The sequence below is a fragment of the Pseudonaja textilis genome, chromosome 13 (assembly GCF_049901715.1).
Source record: "Pseudonaja textilis isolate UNSWEBS1 chromosome 13, rPseTex1.2, whole genome shotgun sequence".
Taxonomy (NCBI): Eukaryota; Metazoa; Chordata; class Lepidosauria; order Squamata; family Elapidae; genus Pseudonaja; species Pseudonaja textilis.
The window spans coordinates 7999012-8017158 of record NC_142002.1 but is presented as its reverse complement, the minus strand read 5'-3'; the positions used below and the strand labels follow the sequence as shown (position 1 = coordinate 8017158).

At 40.7% G+C, this 18147-nt stretch overlaps 1 protein-coding gene across 9 annotated transcripts in view; it reads right to left on the bottom strand.

Moving 5' to 3' along the window:
* Positions 1-471: 471 nt before the first annotated feature.
* AKAP13 (A-kinase anchoring protein 13) overlaps positions 472-18147 on the bottom strand; it is a 285438-nt gene continuing 267762 nt past the window's right edge. For all 9 annotated transcript variants that reach the window (XM_087941336.1, XM_087941338.1, XM_087941335.1 and 6 more), the window contains 12 exons: positions 16741-16989; positions 15957-16033; positions 15553-15734; positions 14467-14549; positions 14103-14282; positions 13052-13213; positions 12046-12116; positions 10797-10841; positions 8297-8347; positions 6708-7157; positions 5744-6065; positions 472-4187 (listed from right to left, as the gene is read on the bottom strand). In XM_087941336.1, coding sequence (XP_087797462.1) covers positions 4138-4187; positions 5744-6065; positions 6708-7157; positions 8297-8347; positions 10797-10841; positions 12046-12116; positions 13052-13213; positions 14103-14282; positions 14467-14549; positions 15553-15734; positions 15957-16033; positions 16741-16989 — 1922 coding nt within the window. In that variant the 3' untranslated portion in view covers positions 472-4137. The remainder of the gene's footprint in view (positions 4188-5743; positions 6066-6707; positions 7158-8296; positions 8348-10796; positions 10842-12045; positions 12117-13051; positions 13214-14102; positions 14283-14466; positions 14550-15552; positions 15735-15956; positions 16034-16740; positions 16990-18147) is intronic.

Sequence of the window (18147 nt, the reverse complement as noted above, 5' to 3'; positions counted from 1 at the left end):
ATGTAGTTGTCTAGTCTTTACCTGACATGGTTCACAACATCCCATGTGCATCCCACATGCAAAAGTGCACACAGCATTTATTCCTGGCCCAACCACCTTACTGGGCATTTATCCGTGATTTTGCACCAACACATTCACCCACATTCATCTGTTGGGAGAGATAGCTAAGCCAATTATCTTTATTTCAGTATTTCCCAAAGGAACTGACTCCCCTACCCCTCAACCTCTTACTGTCTTTTCTTCCTTTAATTCATTTTTTTTTTTGTGGCGGGGATTACATTTCTATTCAGTGCTGCACAAAAATGTATTTACATTTATCCTGTCACCACAGAGGGCTTCCTTCCTTTGTTCTGTGTACGAAATAAAGCAGCTTATTCAATTGTTTTATCCAACAGTTTCAATCTGAAAAGGAAGGGTGAGAAAACACATGGAGAGATACAGATACACAGAGACCAGCAAGCAAAAAACTCATCTGACTTAGAATCAACATTTATTTAAAGGGTTAGGGAAATTTAACTTTTTACAAGAGTTGTTTTTCGTAGCAAGAAAGGTAGATAAATAAAAGATTATGAAAATCTGTTTTTTTCCATTTTTGCAAATTACAGTGTGGGAAATTAAAAAATTTACAATCGTAAACCTAACTTGTTTTTTTTTTACATAATTACAAATGAATATATAACATTTTTTTTTCCTTTCGACTCTCCATTGATGTACATTTTTTTATTTTTAAAGCTTTTCCTTTTCAAGATATATTTCAATAGGAAACACGCAACTGGTACCTTCTCAAAAGCCTATGGGAACAAGTGGGAGGAACTCAAGTGAGAGAAATGCATTGTCATATAATTTGTGATGCTAGTGCAATCCTTGCCAAAAAGAACTCACTATGATAACCAACCATAATCTAGCTGAACAGGAAACGAACATGATATAAAGAGCTCATAATACCCACAGGTTTCTTTGAAATACATAAATCCATCTCTATATGTAGTCTCTTGGTGACGAAAAGAAAGATTGGCAGCAGAGATTTTGGCTAAGAGCTTTCTGCATCAAGTAGTATCTCTTTTGCTCTTTCTTGCATCTCTGCATTCGCATGGCGCGTTGCAGAGAGGAAGAATACAAGATTAAACTAAATTAAACTCTCTTCAAAACTTAAGAATTGAATTTCATTGCAGGAAAAAGTGGACTTGTTAACTCGAGCATTTGGTGCAGCAAAGATGTTCCTTGGCAGTTATGAAGTGTTTTTTTTCCAAAACCTGCCATTCCTCTTTAGCACCCGTGAAAGTGGAATAAGCATCCACACTGTGTGAACCGACTCCAGCTTCAACCCAAACTTCAAAGAGCCAGCCACCAGTCAGCATCTTAAGTTTGCTTTGGCCAAGAAATGCTGCATTTTAGAGGTTCTTTTCCTAGCAGTGGTTGATAGCATTTAATGCTGGTTTTTTTCAAATAGCACATCAGTAATCAATGATATATTTACACAAGAAGTAGTAGCAACAACAACAACAATAAAAAGCACAGATACACACCAACACACACACACAAACATTCTTTAGGCTTCATAAGCCCAGCTTAAAAATAAAGCAAAAACAGACAATCCAAGTAAACATTTGTCATTTTAAAAATCCAGATTTCTTTCAAACAAACAGAAAGATTTTTTTTTCCAATGCAAGCCCAGCTTGCAACTGAGAACAAATATCACATAACAATTGTGGTAATAAAAATAAAAAATATATAAGAAATAACATTCTCTAGCTGCCTCTGGCTTTGTTTTTGGACAGCGCGAATATTTTTTAGAGAACATCAGATTCAGCCAGGTCCCCAGAGATCATCTCTATCTGTAAAGGCACACTCATTAAAGTTTTTTTTTTCTTCCTTTTTAATCCTGCAAATTGGGTGGTGTATGAAAATGGCTCCTGAGATGTTCTAAAGAGAGAACGCAAGGATGGAACAATAGTGCAAAACCTTCTTTGAAGGAGTGGGATAGCCAAAAATGTTGTGTCCCCCCCAAGTTTTAAAGCTAAACAGATCTCTGGGACAACACAGTGACAGTGAGTTGTAAATATTTGCAACACAAGGATGTTCTTGCTTATTCATCCCAAATCATCAAACTGAGCTGCTTATTGGCTCTTCCAATCTCTCCTTTCTTACCCCGCCAGATTTCTTGCAGTTTGTCACTAATGTGAGGGGGAAAAGGAGGGGAGATTAAATTTTAATCCTGGGGCTGAATAGAACTCCCTACACACACTATGATGGGCCAGGTGATCCTACAAGGTTAGCCTTGGAGGAAAGGAAGGAAGACGTGACAATTACATCTACTGTTGGCACGAATGAACAAGGAATGAACAAGGGAAATGATCCATTTTCTCCCCTGCTCCCTTGCCTGGAGCAAAGCATCCATGTGCTTTTCTAAACAAAATTGAGTGGAAAGGAGGACTACAAGAGAGACATTCCCTTCTCTGGCCTAGCAAATGAGGAGACCAATAGTATCCATTTGCTGGTGAGGAAACACAAGCACTTTCCTATATTCCATGTTGAGGAGACCAAATTCAGATGACTTATTTTCTGAAACTGGTTGACGGCTATCCACATATGAGAAAAATCAAATATATATTTACGTGTTGACCTCTGATGAAGGTCTGGTTGCCCTTGGATAGATCAGGAAGAGATTATTTTTCTCTACCCATGAATTAAGGCAAGTCCTAATGGAGCGATTGGGAGGAGTAGGTTTGCAGCAAATAGTTTTGGGGTGCCTGTACATTTACATACGTTTTTCAACTCCTGGCAGCTCCACCTCAGAAATGATGGTTTGTCCTCACTCAAAAAGATGATAGCATTGAGATGGGAACTCTACAATTCTTAGAGCAACCAATCTATTCAATCTGCAAAGTTACATTCAGGGGTAGGGGGGGTTCTTTATAATCCACGTGGAAGAAATTCTAGCAATCCAATATAATTGTACTTCTCACACAACGTTCACCCTGATGGCAGTCACCCACTCCCTCGACATAGCTTCTAGCAAGACGATACAACGAAATCGGGAGAAAATGTATACAGGAGTTTGGGAGGAGAAGTTGGGGAAGCAGGAGCAGAGAATTTGGTTTGAGTTTATATCTTCTTCAGATTCTTCCACTGCATAACCAACTCAATGGGTGTTGCTTCCCAGAAAGACAAATCCCATAGAGGTAGTTAGGATGTACCTCACAATTCCATGGAAATTCAGGCTGATTTAAGTATTCCCTTTGTAACTCTTCTGAGATGACTTCCAGAACAGGTTTTCTAATTTCCAACAAGGCCTGTTTCACTTTTCCAATTTCCTGCCTCTTGGCAATAGGCTTCAACCATTCCCCAGGAATCTCGCCTTAAGGGGCCCTTCCACTTCAAAACAATCCCTATGATCTTGATGCAGAAGGCCAATTTTGCAGCCAAAGGCAAAACTCACGGACCTAGCTCAAACCAAGAGAGGCTGTGTAGCTCTGACCCCAATCCCTGAACTCAGGTATCTGCCAACCCCATTAGGATACATCTAAAGTTCCTTAACTTTTCTGTACAGACATACAGCATATCCAAAGGATATTGAGCTACATTTATTTGTGAGTGTGAATATATCTATATATTTAGTTAAGTATGTATAGAAGTGGATATTACATCTATATAGACCAGTGTAGAAACACTGGGTAAGGAGTCACATCGTTTTTTGTTTCTATAGAAGGTTCTTGATTTGGGGTGGTGGTTTCCTAAGAGAAGGTGAGCTTTGATGTCCTTGTTCACAAGTTCCCTGTTGTTCAAGACGAAAAGGAAAGAAAGGAATATCCGCCTAGGCAAGCTAGCATTGCACAGAGAATCAGAGCTCTTCAGAGCACATTGAGCCCAAACTGAGCCTGCCCAGTTTGGCTATATCCACAGTTCTTCCATGTGGCTGCTCCTCCTCCTCCTCCTCATATTGCCCTTGTGGACACGTTTTCAGATGTGACATATTCAAGAAGATCCAGAAGTGGGAATGGACAGTGGATTGTAGGAGTGAAAGGTGATAAAGCCCAACATAGTTCAATGTCTAGAATAAAGAATAGTTGTTTGATTCTTTGGCCTCTCTCTGTAGGGCAGATCTTGAAGTGGCCTGGCTGGAGACAAGATATGGGATCAGCAAAAGATCTCCTCACTTTCTGGTGCTCCTTCTGGAGAGTGAGCATCTAGGAGGGGAAAAAAAGAAATCAAAATATTATCAACACACATCAGAGATTGCTTTATTTCTTGGCTTCCTTATGCACTGCTGTGTACTTGAGCAACCAACTGCATCCTACCGGAAAACTATTCAGAAAGGAAGAGTTCTAAGGGATTGTGGTTCTGTGGAACAAACTCACAAAGATTAGTATTTCCGTAGACAATGACCAAGCAGACTGATAAGTACAAGAGATACAAAAAATTCATAATTATCTATCTACCTGTCACCACCCTTATGGAGGTTGGCTGTGAAGAGTCCCCTACAGCTGAAAGACTTCACCCTATACAAATTCTGCACAGCTGTTTACTCAAGGTCAATCGGTTAAATGTTTTTGCATATTGCCATAGTCAGCAGTCTTTCCTTCTTTACGATATAAGAAAAAAAAATGTAAACGCATCAGCAAAAGGTTTCACTTCATATTAGAGCCAAAGATCATTTTTTCCTTTTAAATTCATGCTTCTATTAGCACAAAGGCATCACCCTTCAAAGAATATGTTCAAAAGGAAAACCAACATGGAATGGCATCATCTCTATTACTGTCAAATTTTACCCCTTCCAACTTGCAAGTTAGATAACTGTAGCTCTGGGGAGGATAAGAATTCTTATTTGTCTGGACTATTCTGAGTAGGACTTGGGCTAACCTCCCTTTATCTGGGATCATGTCTTGCATATCCATCATATTCAGCTCACACAACCCCACATTCTACTTTTCCCTAAGTCTGGTTTAATTTATTTCAAAATTATCCTGGAATTGGAATGCTCAGTTGCAATTACTTTTTATTTAAATGTGGAAATCTGCATGAATTGATCTCTAACCCTGCCCCAAGATACGTAGATCTCATTAAAATTACAATGCCTAAAAATTACTTCCTCTATAGGGCATTCATTCCTACGCACAAACTCCCAGGTGGGAAAGATTGAAAGAAATCAGGGCCACATGTTACGTTCCAATTAAATTGATTTATTGCTTGTGTCTATGCATAGGAATCTAATCAACTAATAGTCAGCACTGTGTTGGTATTAAATAAGGATCAGCAAAATTCAAGAGAGGTTGGACCATTAGTGGGAATATAGGGACTCTAGGCTGATTCCTCTTTTGACTCTGTCCCCAGTTCTGCTATTCTTTCTCTTACACAAAGAGAACAACCCACGAAAACAGCAAGTTTCAGTTGTACATGCTATCACAACAAAATGGCCTTTTGGATGTGTTTTTGTCAATGTGGAAGCTGTCTCAAGTATTTATTCGCTGCAACACAGCTAAGGACTATCTAACTGAGGGTGGACTTGAATCTTTTTCTCAATATTAGTTCAATCACTTCAGCTTTACAACTATACTGTCCCTCTTTTGGTTGAGGGAGGCCAGAGCTTATACTTTCCAGAGGTCCCTTCTGCTGTTGCCTACTGATCTGCAGTCAAGACTCAGATCTGGACCACAAGCAAGCAATCTGGTAAGAGACATTTCCATCCTTAGTTGTACACTTCAGAGAGCAACCTTTAGAAACATCAAGCCCACCCTATGCTTACCAGAAGTCTGGGAACGATCTCTTTTGCTCTTCTTCTTCTTCTCCTTCTTCTCTTTCGGTTTGGCTAAACCAAAGAGGCGGTTGGGTATCTGCCCAGGTCCTTCAGTTGGCTTGTTGGTTTGGCCTGATGTTGTAGTGCCAATCAAATGAAAAGAGCTCTTCTCTTTATTCGTCCTTGAGAGACTGTTCCTTTTGGATGAGACAGAAAGTTCTGTATCCAGGTGCCCTTTGGGCAGAGAGGAACACAACTGTCTAGAAGACAAGTCCTCCGTGGGAAGAAGGGAAGAAGAGGTTCTGCTCATTTTGGCATGTTGATTGGGATTCTGGAAGACACAAGACAAAACAAGAAATAGGTATGGTAATGGAGTGTTCATGTTTGTATTTATTACATGTTTAAATTCTCCAATACCCTCAGTTCCCTGGCACTATAAAGCATGTTTAAATTTCAATGTAAAATAAATAAAAATAAAACAATATAAAGCAGAAATAAGTAATAGTATACCTAGGTTACACACCACAAGAAAACCAAACTGATGTTGAATAATATTAGCAAGTCTTCATCTGGTAGGTCAGGGTGCTACCAGTGAAAAGATACGTTCTCCTGCAGATGTCCACTGTAATAGTTGTGCGACTATAGCTACTATATACATAAGGAGAAAATCAGAGAGCATCTCAACATGGATAATATTGCTTAGATAAAAAAAAAATGGGGCTTCCAGAATTGAATAGAAGTGACTTGAGAATTCCTATCTAGGATTGTGTAATGCACAAGAAAATCAGTCATGCGGTACATGCTGTTGTGGAAGAAAAACATTACTGATCTTCTAAAGAAGACAATAGATTCAACAGAAGGGTCCACAAGCATAATTTGAAAATGAGTGATCTAGAACCTCTGCATCTTCAGATCTTCCACCAGCCTCCCTTGTTGGATGCTAGAAAACGTACAGGTACAAAGAAGCAATTACCGGTTTGACATTGGGTTCCATCTGAGGCTGAGATATTTGCTCCATTTCTCTCTTCAGTTGCTCCTTTTCTTTCTCCAGTTGCTTCTGGGCCGTCCGGAGATGTTCCAGATCGAGCTGGTAGGCGGCTTTCTTCTGCTGCAGCTCTTCCCGCTCCTTCTCCAGGCTGTGTTGCTCTTTCTGGATCTGCTCTTCCTTCTGGCCCAGCTGAGATTCCCGCTCAGTCAGCTCTTTCTCTCTGGCCTCCCACTCCTTCTCTTTCTTCCTTCTTTCTTCCTGGTGCAAGGTTTGCTGCTTCTGCAGATTGGCGAGCTCCTGACGCTGTTTCTCCAGGCTGCGTTGTTTTTCCTGCTCAATCAAGGAGTTGGGTCGGAAGGAGATGCGGCTCAAGGTCCTCTCGGTGAGCAGCAGCTTCTGGTCTTCAATGTAGGTGTCTTGCTGCACAACCACAGCCTGTTTAAAAAAAAGAGAGAGATGAGGTTTTCTACTAGGCTGAGTAATTTTCTTCAAAGGTTCTATGCTTGCAGCACAAAACTAGAGCTAAAATTCCTGCGAGGAACCCATGAGAGTCAATCCCCATAAGAGAGGCGTTGGCTTTAGAAAAGATCCGCAGAATTAAATAGTAAAATTAAAATATCTTGCCAAACTGGATGTACTGCAAATCATTCCAAACCATCCAAGTTAATGGGTCTATTTCAGATTATAACAGTTTCCTCCATTTGGAACCTACATCTTTGATTGCTGGTGCTCGGTAATTAGAATGTAGTGTTGTAGGCTAACTCTGCTCGCTGTCTGGAGTTCAATCCTGACAGGCTCAAGGTTGACTCAGCCTTTCATCCTTCCGAGGTCAGTAAAATGAGGACTCCAGATTGTTGGAGACAATATACTGATAAACCGCTTAGAGAATGTTGTACTGTGGAGTGGTATATAAGTGTTATTGCTATCTTTGATTGCGTGACTTGTATGAGGCTGCATAAAAGACAAATCTCAGCGCCAATGCTATTTTTTCTATCCTGTGCAACATTAAGACCTTCCTTCCTCTACAGGAGCTCCTATATTTCATTGACCCTGCCTGGAATAAGGGCTCTTCCCATGACTTTGACATGGCTCTTCTTACGAGGAATCATGAGGTCAGTGATAACTGATTACTACTTGTCTGGACTGTTAATTTTAAATTTCCAATACCATGATGAGACCTTTTGTTGGCAAGCTGACATATATGCAGGCATCCAGAAACCTGAATAATAAATAAGTGTCTTGTTCTTCCCATTCCTTTAATTAAGGGCCACCCTTAATTAAGTAGCATAGGAAGGACCTCATTCCAAAAATACCATGTGCCTCCTTAAAGTTCAATTCGTTAATTTAATTCCTCTCCTTGCCTTTCATGAGTTTCTGTCTGATTCATCCAAGATTACAATTCAGCAACATTTTCTCAGAGCTCAAGGGTTCTGGAGAACACATTCAGCCCTGAAGCTTCTTGTTGGAGGCTCCAGGTGTTGCACCTCTTGCGTCTTATTCAGCTGAAACCTTAGACTGGATCAGCTTTATCACATTAGCAGAGACTTTTCCTCTGCCTCTTTCTCAGCACTTACCTGTAGTAAGCCCAGCAAGCTGTGAAGCTGAGTTATGCTCTGGAGAACTTGCTGTAGAAGGAAAAAAAAAGAAGCAGAACAAAAGACATTGTCAATAGTTAATTAATTCATTTGCTCCACTGAACTCCTTACCTTCTTATAGGAATCCAAAAATTAAAAAGTAGCCAACAGCAGGCAGCTAGCAGGATGGACAGTGGTAGTGGAACACCAGTCCTTAAGTACAGTATATTCCCATGACACCGATTACTTCAGAGTAGCCAGCAACCAGCAAATATTCCCCAAAAGCAAAATTCTGTATATTCCTTCACATTCAGGAAAATAAATACCCGGAAAATGATGCTTTGGGGAAAATGCAACTTTCTAATTTGTCTTTTTTTCCAAATCTATACCGCTTATTTTGCATTGCTTGGTTTTTCAAGGAACAACATTGATTTAGGTTGACATATGGCGTTTGGAGAGGCATAATGTTACATAAAAGCACAGTATTCCAAGGTGAGTTTGTTTTATCTAATTTAAATGTGTAAATCTTTTGTGACTCTATAGACTTTCTCTCAATGCTGAATTTACTAATACAATGAGGCTGTGGCTATTTTATAATATTTTTGTACTGTATTACTTTGAAATGTATATTTAGATTAATACAATTACATGTCATGGACCATTTAATTTAGAGGGTTCTTATTTTATATTATGTAATTATTATAATTGCACCTATCAATTACATATATTGGTGCCTTTCTATACATATGTGTAATCTGTTTCAAATTACTGAGTTTTATTATGTACTGATCTTTGACTGTAATAAAGATTTCTATTCAATATATCATTTTATGAATTCTTTTTAAAATTCTATGTCTGTACTGCACTTAGTTATGAATGCATAATAAATAAAACTACTAATTCCATTATTTAAACAAAACAATTTTTTCATCAGCCACTGGGAAATATTAATTTCTATTAGCTTTGCATTAAACTTTCAGGGACAATTTCTGTGTTTCTTCAGAAATTCAAGGACTGGGGATATCATAAAACTTCAAAGGTTCACTTGTGTACCCAAGTCAACATTATGTGGGTTTTCTCTTCTCCCAGCCAATCACAGCAAAGACAACCTGCACATTCTCCAACTGTCCCTAACTGGTGCTGTCTGGATAGAAGTACTGTCAGAATATTCATGAACTGGCAGAGGCATGGTAACAAGGTCAGCCAATGAATAGGCATAGCAACTAAATCAGCCAATGAGGACTGTTTGGAAACTGAAACTGTAAGGAACCTAGGCATGGCTCTAGATCAGGGGTCTTCAAACTTGACAGTTTTAAGATGTGTGGACTTCAACTCCCAGAATTCTTCCTCCAGTCAGGAAGAAGAATTCCTGTTAGCTCAGGAATTCTGGGAGTTGAAGTCCACAAGCCTTAAGCTTGCCAAGTTTGAAGAGCCTTGCTCTAGATTAAGCTCCGAGCTCTGAAGCTGCAAGGCTGGTCTGCAACTCTGGATCAAAACAGAAACTGTTTTCTGCTGTTTTCTCCTCTGCCTGTTTTTTTTTGCCTGTAACTCTCTGCCACATTGGAAGAATCTACTATTGATATTGTAAACTTTACTTCGATATTATTATGTATATAAAGAAGTTATTGAATCCTGCTGAATCAGTCATTTGTGTACTTTCTGGATTTGAATTTCTGCTGCAAAATCTAACAAGTACAACTTCCATTATAATGGCACTGTGGTCCAACCAACTGTAGGATATCCAGAAGGTGCTGGTTTAGCCCAAAGCTTGTCACGAAGAGGCACCAAAGTCATTCTAATAACAAACAGAGCAAGAAAACTAAGGAGGTACATGAGGCAGGACCCAGAAGAAGGGCCTTCTCCATGGTGGCTCCCTCTCTTTGGAACATCATCCCTCCAGAAATTAGACTGCCTCCTACTCTTGACAGTCTTTAGGAAGGCCCTGAAGAAGTTGTTTTGCCAACCCAGAGTGGAATGGAGCGTATCAAATGGCTGATTTGAGTATATGTTGTCACTGGTATGTGTGTGTGTGTGTTACTATTTTATTATTATATTATGATTTATTATTTTTATTTCTTCAGGAACCATGGTGGTGCAGTGGTTAGAATGCAGCATTACAGGCTAACTCTGCTCACTGTTAGGAATTCAATTCTAACTGGCTCAAGGTTGACTCAGCCTTCTGTCCTTCCAAGGTCAGTAAAATGAGGACCCAGATTGTAAACCATTTAGAGAGGGCTGGAAAGCACTGTGAAGTGGTATATAAGTCTAAGTACTATTGCTATTGCTATGTTGTGTTTTTTATTTTCTATAAGCTACCTAGAGTCACCATGAGTGAGTAGGCGTATATAAATATAAATTTTCCAAAATAAATAAATAAATAACATTCCAGATTGGAAGACAAAATTAAAGAAGAAGATATTTCATTAGGCAGAAGAAGGGGATGATCCCATTTTCTAGAAGCTGTGTAAACAAAAGGGCATTTTTGAATGCAAACACTTACCTCATTGTTTCTCTTTAGCACAAACATCAAGTTAGCTGTTCCTCCCTGAGAAGAGACCATAGATACTCTCAATGAGAAAGAGACTTAAGGACGAGAGATCCCAATAAATCATAAACAACAACTTATTTTTGAAAGCTTAGCCTTGTATGTTTATGGTCACGGACCCAAAGTGAGCATAAAACACCGAACAACAAAACACAATAACATAAAACAAATATGCCACTAATTGCCTTCTAATCTGAAAACAGCCTTCCAGGATTTAACTTCTCTGAGAACGATCATGATGGAACCCTGTTTTGCTACCTTCTTTTGAGGTTTCTCAGGATTTATCAGCTGACAGGAGAAACGAATTTTCTCCCATAGAACAGCTGGAGGGATTTACAAGGAAGGGTGATGCTAATTAAAAGTGACATGAAAGGTGCAGCTCAGCAGAAGTGGTAGTGTTGGTTCAAGGACACCCTCCTGCAGCTATCAGTTTAATGCTAGGAGGGACAGACCGTTGTTCAGGTCACTGTTCTTGCCGTTGCTTTGACCTCTCACCCTCAATCACCACAATCAAGCCCAGAGATGCAGCGTGACGCCTTCTGCAGAAGATAAAAGCAGCGGATCTGCTGGTAATCGAAGGAACTGAAGCTGCTAAGTGGGGAAGTGAGCTATTAGGAAGGGTGGCTCAATTACTGGTAGACTTTGCAGGACTGTTGATCACTCTAGTCAAACATGGTGTGTGGACAAGTCCTAGGCACCGTTTGGTGGGGGTGGGAGGGCTCAATGGTTAAAGACACTGACCTGGTCAGCTGGAGAACTGACAGCCCAGATTCGAGACCTGAGCTCCATGTCACAGGGTGAGCTCCCATTCTTGCCCAGCTCCTGTCCACCTTGCAGTTTGAAAGCATGCAAATGCAATTAGATAAATAGGTACCACATGGGTGGGAAGGTAATCACATTCTGTGTGCTGTTGGTGGATAGTAATGCTGGCTACATGACCATGGTAAGTGTCTTCGGACAATGCTGGCTGGTTCCCTTGGCCAGGAAACGGAGATGAGCACTATGCCCTAGACTTGGACACAACTGACAAGGCAATCTTTACCTTTACCATTTAGTCTGGGTCTCCGACAAATAGATGGCATTTTAAGTGTGGTTGCACCTTTTTCCAGGGGTTCGCACTCCCTTATTAGCCAAAACTCTACACGAGATGGAAGAGGCAGGAGGCTGAACATGGAAAGCTGTTGAACACTTAGCCATTCCATACCTTTTTCAACACACTGTCGGACTCTGTCCTCCGGAGATCTTGCACTTCTTCTCCTTCATCCTTCTCGCCACCTAGAAAAACCAAAAACTTTGAGTAGGTTTGTGTGTGTGTGTCTGTGTGTGTGTTTTGACCTAGGCTTCCCCCAAAAGCACTAAGCAGATTTTTTTTGTCCTGGCAAAACCCCTTTGATTGAACGAAGGTGAATTTCTTGCATTCACATTCAGCCAAAGGCCTGGCAAACAGCCTTTCAAGGGTCTAATTAGGAGCACAGAACTTATCCAGCCTGAAGAGCTGCCAAGTAAATATTTTCAAACGCAGTGCTGACAAGGAAGGACTCAGCACAGAGTCTCTGAGATGCACAGACAGAACTTCCCACTGCTGCAACAAATGAATTGCTTCCTGCAAAAGCCCCCTCCCCTTTTGCTCCTCTTTTAATCCCTATGGGAGCGGGGCATTCAGCGTTCACCTGTGGCCTTACTCCCACATTAACCTTTAGTTCATAATTATTCTTTTCTTTTGGTAGCTCTGTGCATGCAAAGGCTAGGAACCGGTTCCAAAAGCTCCCCCGCCTCACTGCTGTCCAAGCCCAAAGGCAGCTGATGACTACCAGCCTGCCCTGGCCCCATCTATGCCTCCGATGCAGAGCCTGCCCTCCCCCATCTATGCCTCCTTTTCCGAGCCTTCCTCAGCCTTAGGACTGGCCCAAGTTCCTCCCCAACCTCCTCACTGTCCGACTCTGCTGCCAGCTCTGTTAGCTGGTGGAGGGCCACAACAGTGTAACTGAGAAACTGAAGATGGCAGGACCCACATCACACCAAGCCATAGACCATCATTTGTACATAAAGACTGGGCGCAGTCACTGGGCGAAGCCAAAACAAATACAGCCTAAGGTTCTTCGAAATGTGAGCCTTGGGAGTGACTGTAATTATGGCAGAAGCCACGTTTCCACCATTCAGGACCGCAAACTAAAAGGGCAAAATTTAATAGGGAGGAAGAAAAGGCTCACCTTTATAGACATTCATTTGGTGGCTGTCAAACCCTCCAAAGGTCTCTGCCCTCCTGGGGAGAGAGATGGGCCCCACGCTCTCCTGATCAGAGGCAAGGTTGGTCACCTGCTGCCCAAAAGCACTTCCAAGGCTTCTGCTCACCAAACCTTGCAACTGCTCAACTGAAAGAAGATGCAGCGCCGTCATAAGACCATCCAGGTTCATCCGCTGCCACTTGCTTATTTATTCATTTAAAAATAAATACACACAGGTAGTACTCGGCTTAAGACTGCCACTGAGCCCAGAATTTATGTTTATTCGTTCAGCGGGCTGTGGCTCCATTTTACGACCTTTCCTGCCACCGTTGTTAAGTGAATCGCTGCTGTGGTTCAGTGAGGAACATGGGTTGTTGAGTGAATCTGGCTTCTCCGTTGATTTGGCTTGTCAGAAGGCCACAAAAGGGGATTTGACACCTCCCCCCCCCCGGGATGTTGCAACCATTGTAAATACGAGTCAGTTGCCAAGCATTTTAATTTTCATCCCCTGACCATGGGAGTGCTGCACCATTCCTTAAGGGTGGAAAACTGGTCATAAGTTGCTTTCCTCAGTGTCGTTGTAACTTTGAACGATCACTAAATGAACTGTCAAGGACTACATGTATTTAATATATCTATTTACTTAAACATTTTCTAACTGTTCACATATTGCAACAACAACCCTGAGCAAACAGTCAAAACCACCCAGAGTCACCTTGTAGGGTGGCATAAAAAAATTAATATATAAAAATAATGCATGAATAAAAACACCAAGCCCTCTTGGTTAAAATAAAATAAAATAAAATTATAAATAAATAAATAAAATAAAATAATAAAAAATAAATAAAATAAAATAAAAAAGCAAAACTCTGTAACATTCATTGTATCCGTAATGATTAGCTCTTTTCAATTCTTGGTTCTTGGGCTGTTGCAGTTTACTTCCTTGAAATCCAGCTATTTGCCTTGTCCAAGATATTCAGAGCTTAGACTCTATCAGAAAAGCAAGTGACAAATGTTGGGTGAAAGACCAGCTTACCTTCACTGATCAGATTCTTCATTATGCTTTCTCCTTTCGGTGCTTCCTCTGTGTTGGCCCGGAACAGCATCCTGGCCCCCAGTCCTTCTTCATGCCCGCTGCAATCGGTCATATCTCTGAAAATCTTCTCTTTTTCCTCCAAGAGAGTGATAATCTGCTGATCTTTTTGCTGGAGTTGTTCTGTGAGAGGATTAAAAAAAAAGGAGAGGTCAGCTAGGGAACTCTTACAGAGGACGGAAAGTTATTTAAAAGTTGGTGGGGTTTGCAATCTCTAAGGCTGGAGCTCCATCTTATGCTGAAACAGAGAATTGCTGGAGTTTAAGTGACTAACAATGCAGATTATGCCCATCTTTTTCATTTTTACCTTTCAGCTCCCTGGCCTTGGTGTCCAGCACTCTCTTCTCCTCTTCCGATTCGCTAGGGATACCTTCATCTTCCTCTTTGTCCCTGTAGAACAATCAGGCAGATTGGAAAAAAAAACATGTTGGAGAAATTTTCATTTTCATATCATTTATACTGAACCCTCTCTCCGTTTATTTCAGCCCAGTTTCATCTCCTACTCTGGTACGATTACCTACTATGCTTATTTATTTTTTAGATTTTTAAAATCCTGCTTTTATTATATATTTTTATAAGCAACTCAAGGCATGAAATATACTTAATATTTTCTTCAATTTCTCCCACCCCAACAACATTGTGAGGTGATTTGTGCTAAGAAAGAGTGACTGACCCAAAATTACCCAGCCAGCTTTCATACCTAAGGCAGGACTAGAACTCACAGTCTCCTAGTGATTGGCCCAAAGTCACACAGCTGGCTTTCATTGACTAAGACAGGACTAGTACTCTCAGTCTTCTGGAGATTGGCCCAAGGTCACCCAGCCACCATTCATACCTAAGGCGGAACTAGAACTCCCGTTTTCTAGGCCAGCACCTTAGCCACTTCATCAAACTACACAAGTCAACTACACCAAACACAATATCTGTTTAGTTCTTTTAAACAATATTAAAGATGTAGAACTCTTGAGGCGTTTGGAAATTTCACAGTAAGTTTCTCTCTATTGGTGTTGCAAACGAATGAATGGATATCAAGCATAGGAAGCTCCCGTAGATAACTCGATCTCCTCACAAGGGATTGAAATCCCAGAATTTCAAACCCCAGATTTTTTCTTCGGAAAGCCATGATTACTAAACCTTGTGGGGAAAATCAAGATGAACAAAGTGAAGAAACATGGAAAACCTCTTCTGCCATCTAGTGGACATCTAGATTCTTCTAATTCAAATGTCTGCAAAACAGCCTTCCCAAATCAAACATCCTCCATTCAAAGATGGGACACCGTCCAGGGGCATCAGACTGAGATACCTTCTTTTTATTCTATCTTCCACCAAGCATTCATTCGCTGGAAGCAAACCCAAACAACATCTCTCATTGCACCAACACTTATCTTCTTACATTGTGTTGATAGTGTCCTGGATGATTTGAATCCAGCTGTTACGCTCCTCCTTAGAGCCGGCATGAACTTCCACCATCTCAGGGTCTTTCCCACCCATGCTGATCAGGAACAAGCCCTTCTCCTCGTGGGCAACTTCACGGACAATCAGCTTCTTCAATGAGATCACGGTGGATTTTTGATCCTTTTTTGTGAGTTGAAGAAGAGATGCATTAGGTCGATTTGGGGCAACTGCAATCTCTACACATACAATCATACCTACAACATGATCTGTCCTGATTCTGGAGCAATAGTAAAGAAACCACCTAAAGTGGACTCCTAATTTAACTTGTCTTATTATGCAAATGCAACCAAAGTGTGATTTGTTTGTTTTTAATGGAAAAAAGAATTGTATAGAATTCCTTACCAGGGATGCAAATACGTATTTTTGATCCTTTTCCTGGAGGAATATCAGAACATCTGAGAGAAGAACAGCTAGGACTTCTGAGAAGGAAAGGAACATCAAAAGATCCGATTTGAAAAAACAGCCAACCCAAACCTGATATGTCTGCATTTATCAGTATTACTTACAATACCTCTTCTTTTATTTCCTGAAACAATTTCAAATCAAAATAAAGATTCTGCAAATTGTGCCTAGCAGCAAGTAGAGTCATCAGTTTTGTGGCATTTTTCCTGTTTAGGTTTCGATACCATTCATTTTCAGCTCTTCGTTCAGGTTCAGGCCAAAGAGGATTTGTCTGAGAGGAATTCAGGACTTTCCTGCAAAAGTTTCCCTCATCCCTCCAGGCAAAATGCAGTTAAATGACTTTGTGTGCAGAGTGCATCATTGTACTTTTTTCCTTCCACCCCCGCAACTAAGATTTTATTCGAGATAGAAGGTTTCTCAAAAAAACCTATGTCATAAGCATGCTATCTGGCATCATATCTGGCCGGAAGAATTCGCAGCCGATTTCTACAACCTGGAGAACCATCCCATTTTAAGCAGATGTGGAAAGAAGTTTACAGGACCAACAAAAGAAAATATTTGTACCTCCGGGTTGAAATGAAAGGCATTGGTTGTTTTTTTGCAGACATTTGACCAATCTAGGTAACATCATCAGTGCAAGGACTGTACGGTGCCTGTTGTGTCCGAATCAAGGCAAAGAAGCAGTACTGAGTCCCCGTGGGATCGCACTGAAAGCATCCCTTACCTTTCAACCTCCCAGCTACATTTTTGAGAGAAACCGGTCCATCCCGGACAAACTTCCTGCGCCTCAGGTCTTCTCTGGCAAACATCTGCCCACTCTTCATTCTCATGATTGACTTGCTGTCTGTCCGGGTATAGATCTCGCTGAGGCGCATCTTCTTCTCATAGTTGCTCACTTTGCTGTCAACCGCAGTTAGGACTTCCTTCACCAGGTTCAACGAAAGCACCAAGTCTTGATGTTCAGTGTCATTTTCTTAAACGGAAGAAAATTTGGTTTGTTATCTTCTTTCCTCCCAAAGGATTCCCTTCTCCAAGCTCAGCCCTGTTTTTTTATTCGGTTTTTTTCTAACCAACAACTTATCCACTTCTAGATTCCCCACTCCAAGAAATTTACTTAGGACAGGAATCCAGTCCATCCAGTCCACGTAACCGACTAGTATGTTTACACCATCAACATGCATGAAGATTTTGATGAACAAACAGCATTGCTCTCTGGTTTTCAAATATTTCCAAAGGGGACTGCTGTTTATGTAATGTGAATTGTGCGTTCAATTACCTTAATGAAGTTTTAAAAGTTATTTTAGCTGATTTTGACTGAAGACTACATTTGATGTGTGTATAATAATCCTCCTGCTGACCTCATTCACGCCAATTTCTTTAACCAAATTATTGATATACACATATTGGCAGAATAGCAGGATTGGAAGAGACCTCAGAGGTCTTCTAGACCAACCCCCTGCCCAAGCAGGAGGCCCTACACCATTTCAGACAAGTGGCTGTCCAGTCTTTTCTTCCAAGACCTCCAGTCTGAAGGCTTGGTGACTAAATTAGATAAACAATTATATAAATATTATAAATGTTATATAAAAATTACTTATTAAATGAATAAAATAAGCAACTTCAAGGGTTATCTTCCCTGTTTTACAACACTGAAGGCCAGCTGTCATTCTTCTATCCAGTAGTTGTATCTAAGCAAACATCTGTCATAGGAGGAATTAGAAAGGGGTCGTGTGAATCCCCAGTGGGTTTACTTTGCATGTGATCCTGAGCACATCTGGCTTTTCGGCTACAGTAGGTTAGCTAGACTTCTTTTTCTCTTACACTTTGCACATGTGGGTGTAAGAGACCAAAAAGGAATGCAGTGTCACAAAAAGAGCAAACACTGCAATTTTTCCATTGGTGAACTCTAACTCAACTGTATCTCTCTGCCTGATTCATCCCACAGTCCACTGGCTTTTCATCGAAAAAGGATTTATGTGCCATTATGCATTTATTTAGCCTTTAAAACCCACAGCTGAGTAGTTAAATGAAACTGAAATATTTTTAAAAGCACTTTCATTTTAGAAAGGAAACACTGCAAATGTTCATCTCAATGAATAGAAGCCCAAAATCTAAGACAACCATCTTCACA